Genomic DNA, 12,911 nt, shown 5'->3' with positions numbered 1-12,911 from the left:
GCCTGCAGAGGAATCAAGCAGGATCCATGCAGGAACTGCGCACCCCCAGCCTGCCAGGACTTCCTGCAGCTCAGCAAAACCCGAGATAATCCTCACACACAGCCAGGCCTGTGCCGGGGTCTCTGCCGCTTCTGCAGCGCAGCACAGAAGAGGGTCAGCAACCACAGGCTCTGAGCTCTGGGTTCCACCAATTTGGGGACATCCCAGCAAGGTCTGCAGCCCACCATGCTCTCACCTGCCCCAGGGCCATGCAGAGCCTCTCCCAGCCCCACACGATTCCTGTGGGGTGGCTGGTGCCTGCCCGGGCTGGGCTGGCTGGATCCTGTCCCTGCTGCCAGCGGCTGGTGCTGGGAACAAAGCATCTGGCAGGAAACACCCGGCGATGGTTTCACCGATAAACTCAGCTTTTCTGGCCACTGGCGGCTCTGGGCAGCCTGGCTCCTGGCACAACGGGGCAGCACTGCCAGGGCAGCCTCTTGCGACCAGTCGGAGGAGTTGAGCCGGGCCCAGGGGATCAGGGGGTGGGCATGGAGTAGTGGGGGAGCTATGATCGGGGTGTGGAACAGGGATGCAGGGGAATGTGGGAACGAGGGCATGGGCGTGGGGATGCAGCGGGATGTGGGGACCAGAAGCTGGGTATGGAGATGCTCAGGTAGGTGGGAACTGGGAGGCAAACGGGGGAACTTGGGGTTCCCGGGAGAGACAAGGATCGGGGCACGGCTCGGGACGCAGGGGTGGCCAGGGGCACCAGGGGAGGGGAGCGCAGCCGGGGCAGCCCCCGGCGGGCCGGGCTGTCGGAGGCGGCCCCGTCCCGTCCCGTCGGGGGCGGGAGGCGGCGCGGCGGGGGCGGGGGCGGCGGGGCCGCGCCGGGTGCGACGGCGGGACGCGGCGGAGCTGCCTCTCGCCATGGGCGGTGGGTGCCGGGCCCGGGCCCAGCCGGCCGCGGGGTTGCGGCTGCTGCTCGCCCACGCCGTGCTGTTCTGCGCCGCCGGGAGCGCCGCCGGCACCGGCTCCGGTACGCGGGGCGGGACCGCACCGGGAGGGAGGGAGACGCGGGGGTGTCGGTACCGGTGGAGCGGCGACATCCCGCACCGGGGGCATTCGGCACCGGGGGGGGCGGGGGAGCCTGGACCCGCAGGGTCCGGTACCGGGAGTCCGGGGACGCGGGGGCGCGGGGCGGGCGCCGCGGGATGGGGCCGCGCTCCGGCGGGTCCCGGGTGGGATCGCGCTCGTCACCCCCGGCTGGTGCCCTCGGTGTCCGGGGCGGAGGGCAGGCAGGGTGGGCAGGGGCCGCTGGCGGGAGCCCCACGACCACCGCCCGGGTCAGGGTGCCCGCAGCGCCCGGAGCCGCAGGTTTTGGCCCGTCACGCCTGGCTGGGACCAAAGAGCCCGGGTAGAACAAACTTCTCCTCCGCCTCCCGCAGCGGCCGCGCAGGGACCACACGCAGGGCCTGGGGAGAAATCGCTGGCCTGAGGCAGCCGGAGACTCACGACAGGGCTGGACCCCCGCCAAGACCGGGGCCACCCGGGGCTGAGGGGCAGTGCCTGGCTGCTTCTGGCAGCCTCCCGGCCGGGACGAGGCTTCTCGAAAGAAAGAGGGACAATACCCATGTGTGCTGGCAGCCAGGCCCCTTCCCGCTGTCCCCGAACACACGCCCGGTGACACTGCAGTGGGGAGTGAGGACGGAGGGCTGGGAGCTGAAGGGATGGCTCTGGTGGCCTCAGCCATCATTTTGTTCCCATGCCCATGTGCTGTAGAAGTTCACCACGTGCTGCCCAACCTCAGGCACACCAGGAGATGTTGAGGAATAATGCTGATTATGGCAGGCACCCACGGAGCATGTGGTTAAATAAAACTCTTTCTCGAATCCCATCAGCTCCATCCCCAGCCCCTACAGTGCAGATTCCTCCAGGTCCTTACCCATGGCATTGATTCCAGTTCCTCTTCTGTGAAATGACCTTCCTCCCTGAAGAAAAACAGCATGGACTTGGGGCCCTTGTCAGATTTTACAGTTTCTCTCTAAAGTAACATTCTGAGCAAAACAAGCCCAGGCACATGGGCTGCATCTCTCAAGGGTCTCCGGCCACCTGCGTTCAAATGGTGCTGATGGTGACCCTGTCTCCAGCAGCCTGCTCAGGTCCACCTTCTGCTGTGGGAAGCGAGGTGCCCACACCCAGGAGTCCCCAAAATGTGCACAGGCTGAGCATGCAGAGTGCAGCAGGCACTCCCATCGCAGGGGAAGTGGGACCGTGGCAAAAGCAGCCTGAACCGGGTGGGTTTGGGCTGAGCAGAGCTGGGTGCAGAGCAGGGTATGTTGCCCTTCCCACTGTCTGCACCCCCTCCCACCCCATCCTGCTGGGAGAGGAGGGACTTCTCTGTGCTGGAGCAGCTGGTCCTGTGCAAAACCAGTGATCTCAAGGTGCAGACTTTCCTGTTTTGGCCGTGAACATTCCAGAAAGGGAACATGACCCATGGCTGAATGGATCCCATGGCCATGCAGAGGGCAGCCATGCCAGCTCTGCAGGGGACTCCAGGAGTTGGGCTGTGACCTGGCAGGAAGTGGCAGGTCCAGCCACCAGAAACAGTGGAGCTGGGTGACCCCAGTGCTGAGTGACCCCATTGGGTCTGGGCAGGTGGCAGGCACCCCACTGCAGGGCACATCAGCCACGTCTGCTGAAAGGAGGTCCCCCAGGGGATGGCTCTGGCTGTCAGCAGCTGGGCTGGACCACAGGTGGTGGAGACAGGCAAGGGACAGCTTCTGCACAGCTCCTTCTCCCGCTTGGCCATCTTTTTGCATGTGTCTTATCTTCCTGAGAAGTTCATCTGGGAGTTGAGGACAGCTGGCCAGCATCTGTGTGTCCTGCTGAGCACAGGACAGGGCTGAGGACATGCTGGGGACCCACGTGCCTGAAGAAGCTGGGGCAGATGCAACTCTGGAATGGTGCAGCCCTGGAGCTGACTCCTGCACACCACGATCAAAGCAAATTTCACTATGTGGGGGGAAAAAAGTACCTGGGATACATGATATACATGAAAGGACGGCTCTTTTCCAAGCCTTAATTAGGGAGGGAGATATCTGATTGAGAAATTAGGGGAACTGTGCTGTGCCCCGAGGTGCCGTTAGCAGAGCGTCTGGGCTCTGCTCCTTCCCAGTGTTGCGCCAGGAGGACCACAGCCCTAATCTAGTCCTCGGATCTGCTCTCGAAGACCAAATAACAGGATGTTGGGCTGAGGCTGGGATCTCCTGCTCGCTTGATGTTTGCTGCTCAGAGTACTCCCCTTGACTCCTCACCGGCTGCACCTTGGCTCTGAGCCATGGTGTTTGTTCTCCGTAGACTTTTCCTCTGGCTGTGAGCAGAGCCAGGCTGGTCCCATGGTGTTTCTCAGTTTTCCCTGCAGATATTGCTCTTGGCTGCTAACTTGCCTTCAGGGGTGCAGTTTTGTTCAAGTGTTCTTGCAAAGTAAACCTGACCGTCCTCTCAGCAGCCATTGCACAACTCACGCTGCCAAACAGGAGCAGTGGCAGCACCCCAACGTGTCCGTGTGCCCCAGCCACGGGGCAGGTCGGGCACAAGGCCCCGTTGCGTGAGGGCAGGTGGAGACCTCTGGCAGAGCTACTTTGCATTCATGCCTGTTTACAATGCCTGTGGTCTGTGCCTCCTCCCTGCACATCCCCTCCGCAGTGCGGCTCACTGAGAGTCAGCCCGGGCTGCAGACTGGAGCCAGCTGCCACAGGAGAGCCCTGGGGCTGTGTCATCCTTGCAGCCCATCCCGGGCGGGCAGCCTGGCTCAGGTGCAGGGGGAGGATCGCTGAGCCCACGTGGAACACAGCTGTGGCCCTGGCATGCTGCTCCTGCTCCTGGTGCTGTCAGAAGTGGTTGCAGATGACGATCTGGCTGCGGCGTGTGTGCTGTGAACAGTTCATGGGCCGGAGAAAACCTTCCTGAATCAGAAAAACAAAAAAGTGCGTAAGCGTTTCATCGTCTACAAAGCCTGCGGCCGTGGGGCCATGTCCCATCGAGCGAGCCCGGCTCCGTCCCGGTCATGATTCACCCCAGGTTGCTTTGGCTGCGGTCTGCAGAACGGATGTTGTCCCCGAAATCTGGCATTTTTCAGCGGTGATGGAGCGTGTGCACCAGCCCTGCCGGCACGGAGGGGCCGCGCTCCCCGTGCGCACTGGCAGCGGCTTTCCCCATACCTGGAGCCGTCCTGGCAAGGCCAGCGCAGGATTCCTGGCCGGGGCGGGGAGAAGCACGGAGCTGCTGCAGAGGGCGGCTCCGTAAGGGTGTGAGGGGGTTGGTGTCGCGGGTCAGGACACGCTCTATCCCCTTCCCACCCTTTTGGCTGGAACATGCTGCTCCCACCCCACCTCCGGGACCCCGCGGCACTGACACTGCGGTGAACCGTGGGAGGAGGCGGCCCGGCCGAGCCCGGCACGCTGCCAAAGCCGCCTCGGAGGAGGGCTCGACACGACTGTCATCGAGCCCCGCACCGGGGAGCGTCCTGGCAGAGCGAACTTCTCCTGACTCCCCGTATCAGCTGGAGAGACGGGGCAGGACACGACCGGCAGTGCCGGAGCCTGTGGCGCGGAGCATCCTCCCAGCCCTGTGGCTGCGGCGCCCACAAAAGCCCCGCTTCCCCCGGGTTGCACCGGGCACGGCACGGGGCTGCTCTTTGGGGCTTTTGCTGGGTCTGCAGCAGAGCCGAGTGTGGATCTACCGGCGTGGGAATTGCCCAGAGGATGCTCCAGCTGTGCTGCAACACCTCCCCCTTTCCAAAAATTCCCATCTTGCAAAAATCTGAACGGGTGGTCTGACCTTAATTTGTCTGAGATAAATAAGATCCTGCCTGCTGCCTCCCATCTGCAGACATGAAAAGATCTGAGATGAAAGGGAGCCTGATGGCAGTGCTGGGAGCTGAACGTGTCTTTGCGAGTCAGGCTCTGTGCCGTGAGGGATTTGGGGCCACAGGGCTGAGCACAGCCCGGCTGAGCTGCCGGCTGAGCCCCAGGCTCCCAGGCCATCCCTACCCTGCCCCGAGTGTGTGGCTGTTGTGAGACAGCAACTTCACAAAATTAGCTTTATTTTTCAAAGATGTTAATTTTTAGCTGCAATTTCCTATGGAAAAATGTGGTTTGTGTTCTGCATGCCCATCTCTCCACCCCAGCATTGGAACCTGTTCCCAAATTCCAGAAGAACCTGAAGCAGGCCTGGCAGGGATCTGGGGAGCTCACAAACCACATGGAGCAGCTGATGGACTCAGGAGACCTTCCTCCATCAGCTGTGACACTGGGCACACAGGCAGTGGCTGTCGGTCTCTTCAGCACTGAGGGTGCTGCCCGTCCCCCCATTCCCGCAGCCAGCAGCTCCAGAGCTGGGCATTGTGTTGGTGGCACCCTTGTCCCTGAGTGCTGTGTGAGCCAGTGGGGCTGGTGGCCTCCAGTGCACTCCGACACTCAGCCAGGTGTGCTCCAGGAGGTCTGGGCTTTAGGCATTTTCCTCCTCCTGGCACAAAGGCTCTGTGCAGGGTCTGTGGGGACAGACCTGGCTTGGTGAGGTTGAGGATGCCACTGGTGAGGCTTTTGGGAGGCAGCTGTGACAGAGGACATCCCCATTTCCAGAGCTTTCCTAGGGCTGATGGAAGGCAGAGGAGTCTCTGGCCACCATGGACTGTGTTTCTCTTTCTCCCGACTTTTGCTGCTCTTGGAGGGGCTGCAGATGGTGGAGTTACCAGGATCTTCCTGCTCGGGGATGGACTGGAGGGGCTTGGTGTGGATGGTGCTGCCCCAGTGTGGGAGCTGCTCTGTGCCAGGGGGTCTCCCTGTCCCACGGGATCCCACTGCCCTGGGACGGGCGGGAAGGGGCCCTTATCTCGTCCCTGCAGGCTGGGCACGAAGGTGGTGGAGGAAGGGGCTGGGCGGGAGCCGGGAGTGAGCCCAGAGAGGCCCTTTCCATCCGCTCGGGGCGGCGGGCGCGGAGGGGCCGCCTGCCAAAGCAAACTGCCCTGACAATGGCTGTTATTATTAACACAGATGCTGTTTGCACGGCTTGATCCTGTGCTGGGGCTCCAGGGGCACAGCAGCCCCCCAGGCACGAAGCTACGCCCCCAGGCATGGGGGAGACCACCAAAACAGGGCAGTGCTTGGCTCCTGCAGCACGCTGTTGGCACCAAACTTCTTGGGGTTTGGGCTCATGGACGTGGCTGCATCAAAGCACCTCCTCTCCTGAGCTGGGCCTGGCTGGGCTGGGTCCGAGGCAGTGTTCCCCCTTGAGGAGCAGGGAGCCGCCAGATGCAGTGATGTGGTGGCTGGATGGTGATGTCTCCCTCTCTCTCCCTCCCTGCAGTGAATCCCTGTTGCTATTTCCCCTGCCAGAATCAAGGGGTGTGTGTGAGGGTTGGCCTGAAAGGATACGAGTGTGACTGCACACGGACGGGATACTATGGGGTCAACTGCACCTCCCGTAAGTCCCTCTCCCCAGGATCTGGCACCCGTGGGTGCCAGGGCAGCACTGTGCCCGCAGCACGCACTGACAACAGGTGTGGGTGGGCTGGGAGTGGGAAGAGTGATTTACTTGGTCTGTTTCCCCCAGCTGAGTTCTGGACACGTCTCCACAACCTGCTGAAGCCCAGTCCTGCCTTCTACCACTTCATCCTGACCCACTTCAGGTGGTTTTGGGACATTATCAACAGCACCTTCATCAGGGACACACTCATGAGGCTCGTGCTGACAGGTGAGGGGTTGCAGAGGGTCTTGGGGTTTAGCAGGACTCGAGGACCCCCTGGCATGAGCAGAAATGTGGGTGCAGATATCAGGGCTGCAGCAATGCTGAGCAGCTCCTGTGGGCAAGGTGGGCACTAGGCTTGAGTCACCCCACCAGGAGACCCAGAAGGCTGCCACCCTATCCTTCCATCACCCTGTCACGCTGTCACTGTGCCCAGGGGGGCTGCCCAGCCGGGTCACAGTGGGGTGTAGGGGGTCCCCAGCACTGTGCCAGGCTGCCAGCTGGCTGGAGAACATGAGCAGCTCTTGGCATGCTGCGCTCCCTGGGCCAAGGGGGCTCTTTCACAGCTGCACAGAAAGCAGCCTGTGGAAATATGGCCCTTGTTACTCATGTCCCCATATTCATCACTTTGCATAAATATTTAGGTTCCAGCTCTTGGAGCTGTAGCGACACGCTCACAAGGCTCCGGCTGTTGGCTTCACCCTTTCTATGGGTTTGTCATCTCATTCATCATCCAAGAATCCTCTTAGCACACTAGCACAAGCCCTCCTTTTCTGCAGGGAATTGCAGCCTTTAAAAGGCTCTGAGCAAAGCCCAGGATGCCCACGTGCCTCCACTGCTGGTACCTTTCTGGTTTTTGGGGTGCCTGGGGAGGGTGTCTGGCAGCACAGAGCAGGCAGGCAGGGAGCAGGGGCAGAGCCTGTGGGGTGCTGCCTCAAGCCCCACAGTGGTGATCCCCCTCTCTCCTTTCAGTTCGTGCCAATCTCATCCCCAGCCCCCCCACTTTCAACTCTGACTATGGCTACATCAGCTGGGAGGCCTATGCCAACGTCAGCTACTACACCCGCATCCTCCCGCCCGTGCCGGACGACTGCCCCACGCCCATGGGGACCAAAGGTATGTCACTGGCCTGGGGACCTGCACCCTGAGTGTTTCCCACCCAGCCATGGCCAAGCTTTCATTGCCATGGACACATCTGCACGGCACCACTGGCAGTGCCACGTGCTACCACTCTCCTGCCCAGGCTGGCTCCACAGCAGGAGGAGCTTGATAGCATCCAAAATGCTGCTGGGACAGCTCAGGCTGAGCTGCTGGGGCATGTCATGGCCTGTGTGAGAGGGCTGTGCAGAGGAGTGTGTGCCTGATGCTGCAGCAGACACAGCAGACAGCACCAGTACCCATCTGGGTTGGCACTGGGCATCTACCCTCAACCTCCATCCTTCGCAGGGAAGCTGCAGCTCCCCGACCCCCAGCTCCTGGCGGAGAGGTTCCTGCTGCGGCAGAAGTTCGAAGCTGATCCCCGAGGCACCAACATGATGTTTGCCTTCTTTGCTCAGCATTTCACCCACCAGTTCTTCAAGACATCGGGGAAGATGGGACGCGGCTTCACCAAGGCGCTGGGGCACGGGGTGAGGGCACGGGGGCAGCGGGAGCCAGGGGGTGGCCGGGCCCCGTGTGCCTCTGAGAGCGACCGTGACGCCCTGCTCTCTCCACAGGTGGACCTGGGACACTTGTACGGGGACAACCTGCAGCGGCAGCACCAGCTGCGACTCTTCCGAGATGGGAAGCTGAAATTCCAGGTACCGCCCAGCACAACTGGAACACATCCCAGTCCTGTGAGCCATGGTTGTTTGAAGCCCATGTTCCTCTGGCAGCTCTTGGGAGACCCCAGGCCTGACGCCCTGTGTGGCTGCTGGCCGGGGGACAAGCTTTGGGATGCAGCTGCTCTGACAGCAGCAGGGGTTCAGGGCTGTATGAGGGAGGTGTTTCCATTCCACTCACCTCTTGCAGGAGGGCAGATGTGGTCCCCTTAGGGAGGCAGCTCCTGGCCGGGCAGGCTTTTACTGGGATGTTTGTGTCCCCTCTGCCCTTTCTGCCATCTCATTTCTGTGTCCCCAGGTGGTGGATGGAGAGGTGTACCCGCCCATGGTCACCGATGCTCCTGTTCACATGGTGTACCCGTCGGGCGTGCCCAAGGAGCAGCAGCTGGCGGTGGGGCAGGAGGTGTTTGGGCTGCTGCCAGGGCTCTGCGTGTACGCCACGCTCTGGCTGCGCGAGCACAACCGCGTCTGCGACCTGCTCAAGAGGGACCATCCCACCTGGAGTGACGAGCAGCTCTTCCAGACGGCGCGGCTCATCCTCATCGGTGAGGAACCAGCACCGCCATGTGCCACCCCCCTGGGTGGCCCCCAAGGACTCACACGCTGGCCAGCCTCTGTTTGAGGGTAATGGCCAAACTGCCTTTGAGGCAGTTCCTCCAGCAGCCTTCTGGGGATCATTGGTTTTGGTCCATATAGCAAAAAATTGGCTTTGGTCCATCGAAAATACTAATTTTGAAAAAGGTTGTCATAATTTTGAATTATTTCTTATTAATGTTCATTATGAATTTGCTATCATCTCAGGAAAAGTAATTTCTGATCAAAATCCAGAAATAAGCCATGTCACCACAGTATCTCTAAGAAATATATCCAGGTCAGCTCCTTCAGGAGCCCTTTGGTTTTGGCAGACTGACTTTTTCTGTTGAAAAATGAATTAACTAAAATTCCCAACCAATTCAACAAGCCCATAGCCAGGAGGAGGTGGATGGGTGCTGGGATATGCTGCTGTGGCAGATTTCAGCTACAGAGCTGGTGGCTCCTGCTGCTGCCAGCTGCTTCTTTTCTCCTGCCCAGGGGAGACCATTAAGATAGTTGTTGAAGACTACGTCCAGCACCTCAGTGGGTACTACCTGAGCCTCAAGTTCGACCCCGAGCTGTTGTTTGGGTCACAGTTCCAGTACCGGAATCGCATCGCGGTGGAGTTCAACCAGCTCTATCACTGGCACGGGCTGATGCCCGACTCCTTCATCATCCAGGGTCAACAGTACAGCTACAAGCAGTTCCTCTACAACACCTCCATGCTCATGGACTACGGCGTGGAGGCGCTGGTGGAGTCCTTTTCCAAGCAAATAGCAGGAAGGGTAAGGTCCTGCTCTGCCCTCCCCAGGGGGGACACTCATGCAGTGGGGCACACGTCACACCGAGTCTGCCCAGGGCAGCACCTCATGGGCACATCAGGAGTCCTCCCCACAAGCACCGTGGCAAGGCTGGCCCTGGCAGCCCCAGTTGCTTGCCCTGGGTGCTCTGTAGTAAACATCCCGGTGATGCCAGGAGCCTGTGGAAGCCAGGATCTCCCCGGCTGTGGAGCAGCGGAGCCTGGAGCAGCGTCTGGCACTGTTCTTTGCTGCCATCGCATGGATGTTTTCTTCCAAGCGATTGCAGCTCCATTCCTGACCCTCTTTGCTTGTGCGAAGCAGCTCAGCTGAGGCTGAGCCTGAGGCCCTTTGGGCATTTGGGTTCTCCCTGTGAGCCTGAAATCTCTCTCCTCCTCCCAGGTCACTGGGTCACTGTCCATCTGGGACTTCTGCACTGTGCCCTGCTCTGGGAGCAGGACTGACCTGACCAAGCTGCTCTAGAGCTGGTTTTTGCATTGTGCACTGGTTCCCCCTGCTCTTGCTGCTGCAATGATCTGCTGGTGTGCACAACATGAGCCCAAGACATGGATGCTTTAGTGTGGTGGCCCCCTGGAGTCGATGCTGGTGCTGTCTTGTGCCTGACATGTGCTCCTCCTTGTGCTCTCCCCTCCAGATCGGTGGGGGACAGACCATCAACGCCAATGTCTTGCATGTGGCCGTTGGGGTCATCAAGGAATCCCGGCAGCTGAGGCTACAGCCCTTCAATGAGTATCGGAAAAGGTTTGGCATGAAGCCCTACAAGTCCTTCCAGGAGCTGACAGGTAGGGCTGCTGTGCTGCTCCTGGGGCTTTGCTGGGGCAGGACAGATGCTCTGTGCTTGCCCAGCAGAGCAGCCTCTCCTGCCCATCTCAGCCCTGCCTGCTCGTGGCCCCACAGTGGGATAGACTGGGCTGATGCAGGGGATGAAAGGGTCCTTCCTCCTGTGGGCTGGAGGACAGTTCCTGGCCTGGAAGTCAGGCTCACCGCTGCCTGCAAGGGAGCCACCCTCCCTTTGCCCACTGCAAGGCCAGTCCTTGCCAGGTGTGATTCCCTTGCTAAAGCACTCTGATGTTCATTTGGTGCAGGAGAGGAAGAGAAGGCGGCAGAGCTGGAAGAGCTGTATGGAGACATTGATGCTCTGGAGTTTTACCCAGGATTGCTGCTCGAGAAACCACAACCCAATGGCATTTTTGGGGAAAGCATGGTGGAGATTGGAGCTCCATTTTCCCTGAAGGGGCTTTTTGGAAATCCCATCTGCTCCCCAGAGTACTGGAAACCCAGTACATTTGGTGGAGCAACCGGCTTTGAGATTGTTAAGACGGCATCCCTCGAGAAGCTCGTGTGCCTCAACGTGAAGAAGTGCCCGTATGTGGCGTTCCGTGTGCCGGACGCTGCGGAACACGGCCGCCCTCGGGCTGGTGGATCATCTACAGAGCTCTAGCACTGGGATGACCCGCCCAGGTAGGGACTGTCCTTGCCCTGGTGCAGGCTGAGCTGAGCTCCCAGCCTGGAGCTGAGTATCCTCCTATTCCTTCCTGCAGGGAACGGCGGGGACACAGGGACCTGCCACCCCTGTGCCAAACAGGAACAGGACAGGAGATGGTCCCATCCTGGGTGTCCTCCACGCCAGCCCTCGAGGAGAGGCTGCTCCCTGCTCTCTGAAAAGCTTGAGTGCCTCAGGAGTGTGGCTGCCACCGCTGTCCTCAGCAGACTCAGTTCTCTTGTTAGTGAATACCTTGCACGAAGCAGCTTTGGGGCTCCCCCGTGGACACTCTGGAGTCCCCAGTGCTTTGTCACCTTCCATCCCCACTGCCTTCCAGCACCAGGCCACCAGCAGCCCCTCTTCCAGAGGGGTCACATCCAGGTTATGCCTGAAAACCATTTTTGGAATTAGTGAAAAGTACAAGACTGAAAAAATTTCATTTTAGTTAACTGGCTAGCACTGACTTAATTCTTGCTCACCAGGAGTCCAATTTTTCCTCACACGACATCTATTTCCAGTAAATAGACCCTCTTTCCTGCCCAGAATAGAGGAGCCCGGAGCCCAGGGAGCACTCCTTCCTCCCCTGCTGCACCTGGTGAAGCAATGAGCTACCCGAGGGATGCAGAGGAGGAGGCAGCAGCATGTAGAGGGATGGGGAGGACACAGTGCAGTTCATGCTGCCCCAGCAGTGGCTGAGCTTGCAGTAGGAACCTGTTCTCCCGCAACAGCCTGCCCAGCACACATGCACAGCTGGGAGAAGGAACCAAAGCAGTATCTCTCCTAGAGGAGACCAAAGAGAAGCACGAGGTCAATCTCCAGACCTCCTGTGTCATGCTGGCTTGGACCCTGGCATGTGCCACTGGCTGCCAACCCAGGGCTGCTCAGAGTGAGATGCTACCTCTGTGCACACAAAGGGATGGAGTCTCTTCCATCCCTCCATCATCACCCTTCTCTGCACTAACAGCTCAGCAAACACATCCTCACAGCACACAGAGCCTGCTTCTGTCCTCCTCCCGAAACACACACAGACCTCACCTTGCCCAGTCCAGCCACGTGCTAGTTGGCAGCCACTGTCACTTGGCCTTGATCCCCATCAGATCCTGGTTAAGCTCCAGGAGAAAGGACATTTAAAATAATAAATAATTTTTAAAACTCCTCTAATTTCTGGCTGTGCTCACCAGCACTGTGCTGAGCCATTGCTGATTGCTCCTGAAGCAATAAACAGAGCAACCACCCTCCCTTAGATGCTTCCATGAGGGTCTCTGAGTGTCCTGAAGGGGGTTTGAGCTTCACTCTCCTCCAGCCACCCCCCAACCCTGTGCTGCTCCAATGCCACAGTTCAGTGTTTGGACAATGCTCTCAGGCACAAGGTGGGATTGTTGGGGTTGTCCTGTGCAGGGCCAGGGGTTGGACTGTGATGATGTTTGTCCCTTCCAATTCAGGATATTCTGTAATTCCATGGTGACACAGTGCTTAGACCAACATTGTGTATTTCTATCACTTAAAAATCTATCCACACATAAATCTGGCTGCCTGGGTGTTTTGTAGACATGAAATAGCCAGGGGCTATAAGAGAGCACGCAGCTGCAGCTCCCTCCTGTGCTGTCCTGGAGGAGGGGACCACTCCTGAGCCTCTGCTCCATCCCGGCAGGACTCCCAGGGAGCTGTTACAGGAATTTTAAACTAGGAAGGTTTAAAGGGCTGGTGCCTTGG

At 59.6% G+C, this 12,911-nt stretch overlaps 1 protein-coding gene across 1 annotated transcript; it reads left to right on the top strand.

Moving 5' to 3' along the window:
• The first annotated feature begins 864 nt into the window (after positions 1 to 864).
• On the top strand, positions 865 to 12,441 carry PTGS1 (prostaglandin-endoperoxide synthase 1). The gene is made up of 11 exons (XM_032130846.1): positions 865 to 1,015; positions 6,346 to 6,462; positions 6,592 to 6,732; positions 7,477 to 7,620; positions 7,951 to 8,132; positions 8,220 to 8,303; positions 8,623 to 8,869; positions 9,396 to 9,682; positions 10,350 to 10,497; positions 10,801 to 11,176; positions 11,257 to 12,441. Exons 1-10 carry the CDS (start codon positions 907 to 909, stop codon positions 11,154 to 11,156), a joined length of 1,815 nt encoding a protein of 604 aa, XP_031986737.1. The 5' UTR covers positions 865 to 906; the 3' UTR covers positions 11,157 to 11,176; positions 11,257 to 12,441.
• Positions 12,442 to 12,911: the final 470 nt, after the last annotated feature.

Source organism: Corvus moneduloides, chromosome 21, assembly GCF_009650955.1.
Source record: "Corvus moneduloides isolate bCorMon1 chromosome 21, bCorMon1.pri, whole genome shotgun sequence".
NCBI lineage: Eukaryota > Metazoa > Chordata > Aves > Passeriformes > Corvidae > Corvus > Corvus moneduloides.
The sequence above is the reverse complement of the archived record's forward strand: the minus strand, read 5'-3'. Positions and strand labels throughout refer to the sequence as shown.

What these genes read in the sequence shown, in the direction of transcription:
- PTGS1 (XM_032130846.1), top strand. Translation starts at nt 907, where the DNA reads ATGGGCGGTGGGTGCCGGGCCCGGGCCCAGCCGGCCGCGGGGTTGCGG. An exon ending in CGCCGCCGGCACCGGCTCCG is followed by an intron (nt 1,016 to 6,345) that starts GTACGCGGGGCG and finishes CCCTCCCTGCAG; the next exon opens with TGAATCCCTGTTGCTATTTC. An exon ending in TGGGGTCAACTGCACCTCCC is followed by an intron (nt 6,463 to 6,591) that starts GTAAGTCCCTCT and finishes TGTTTCCCCCAG; the next exon opens with CTGAGTTCTGGACACGTCTC.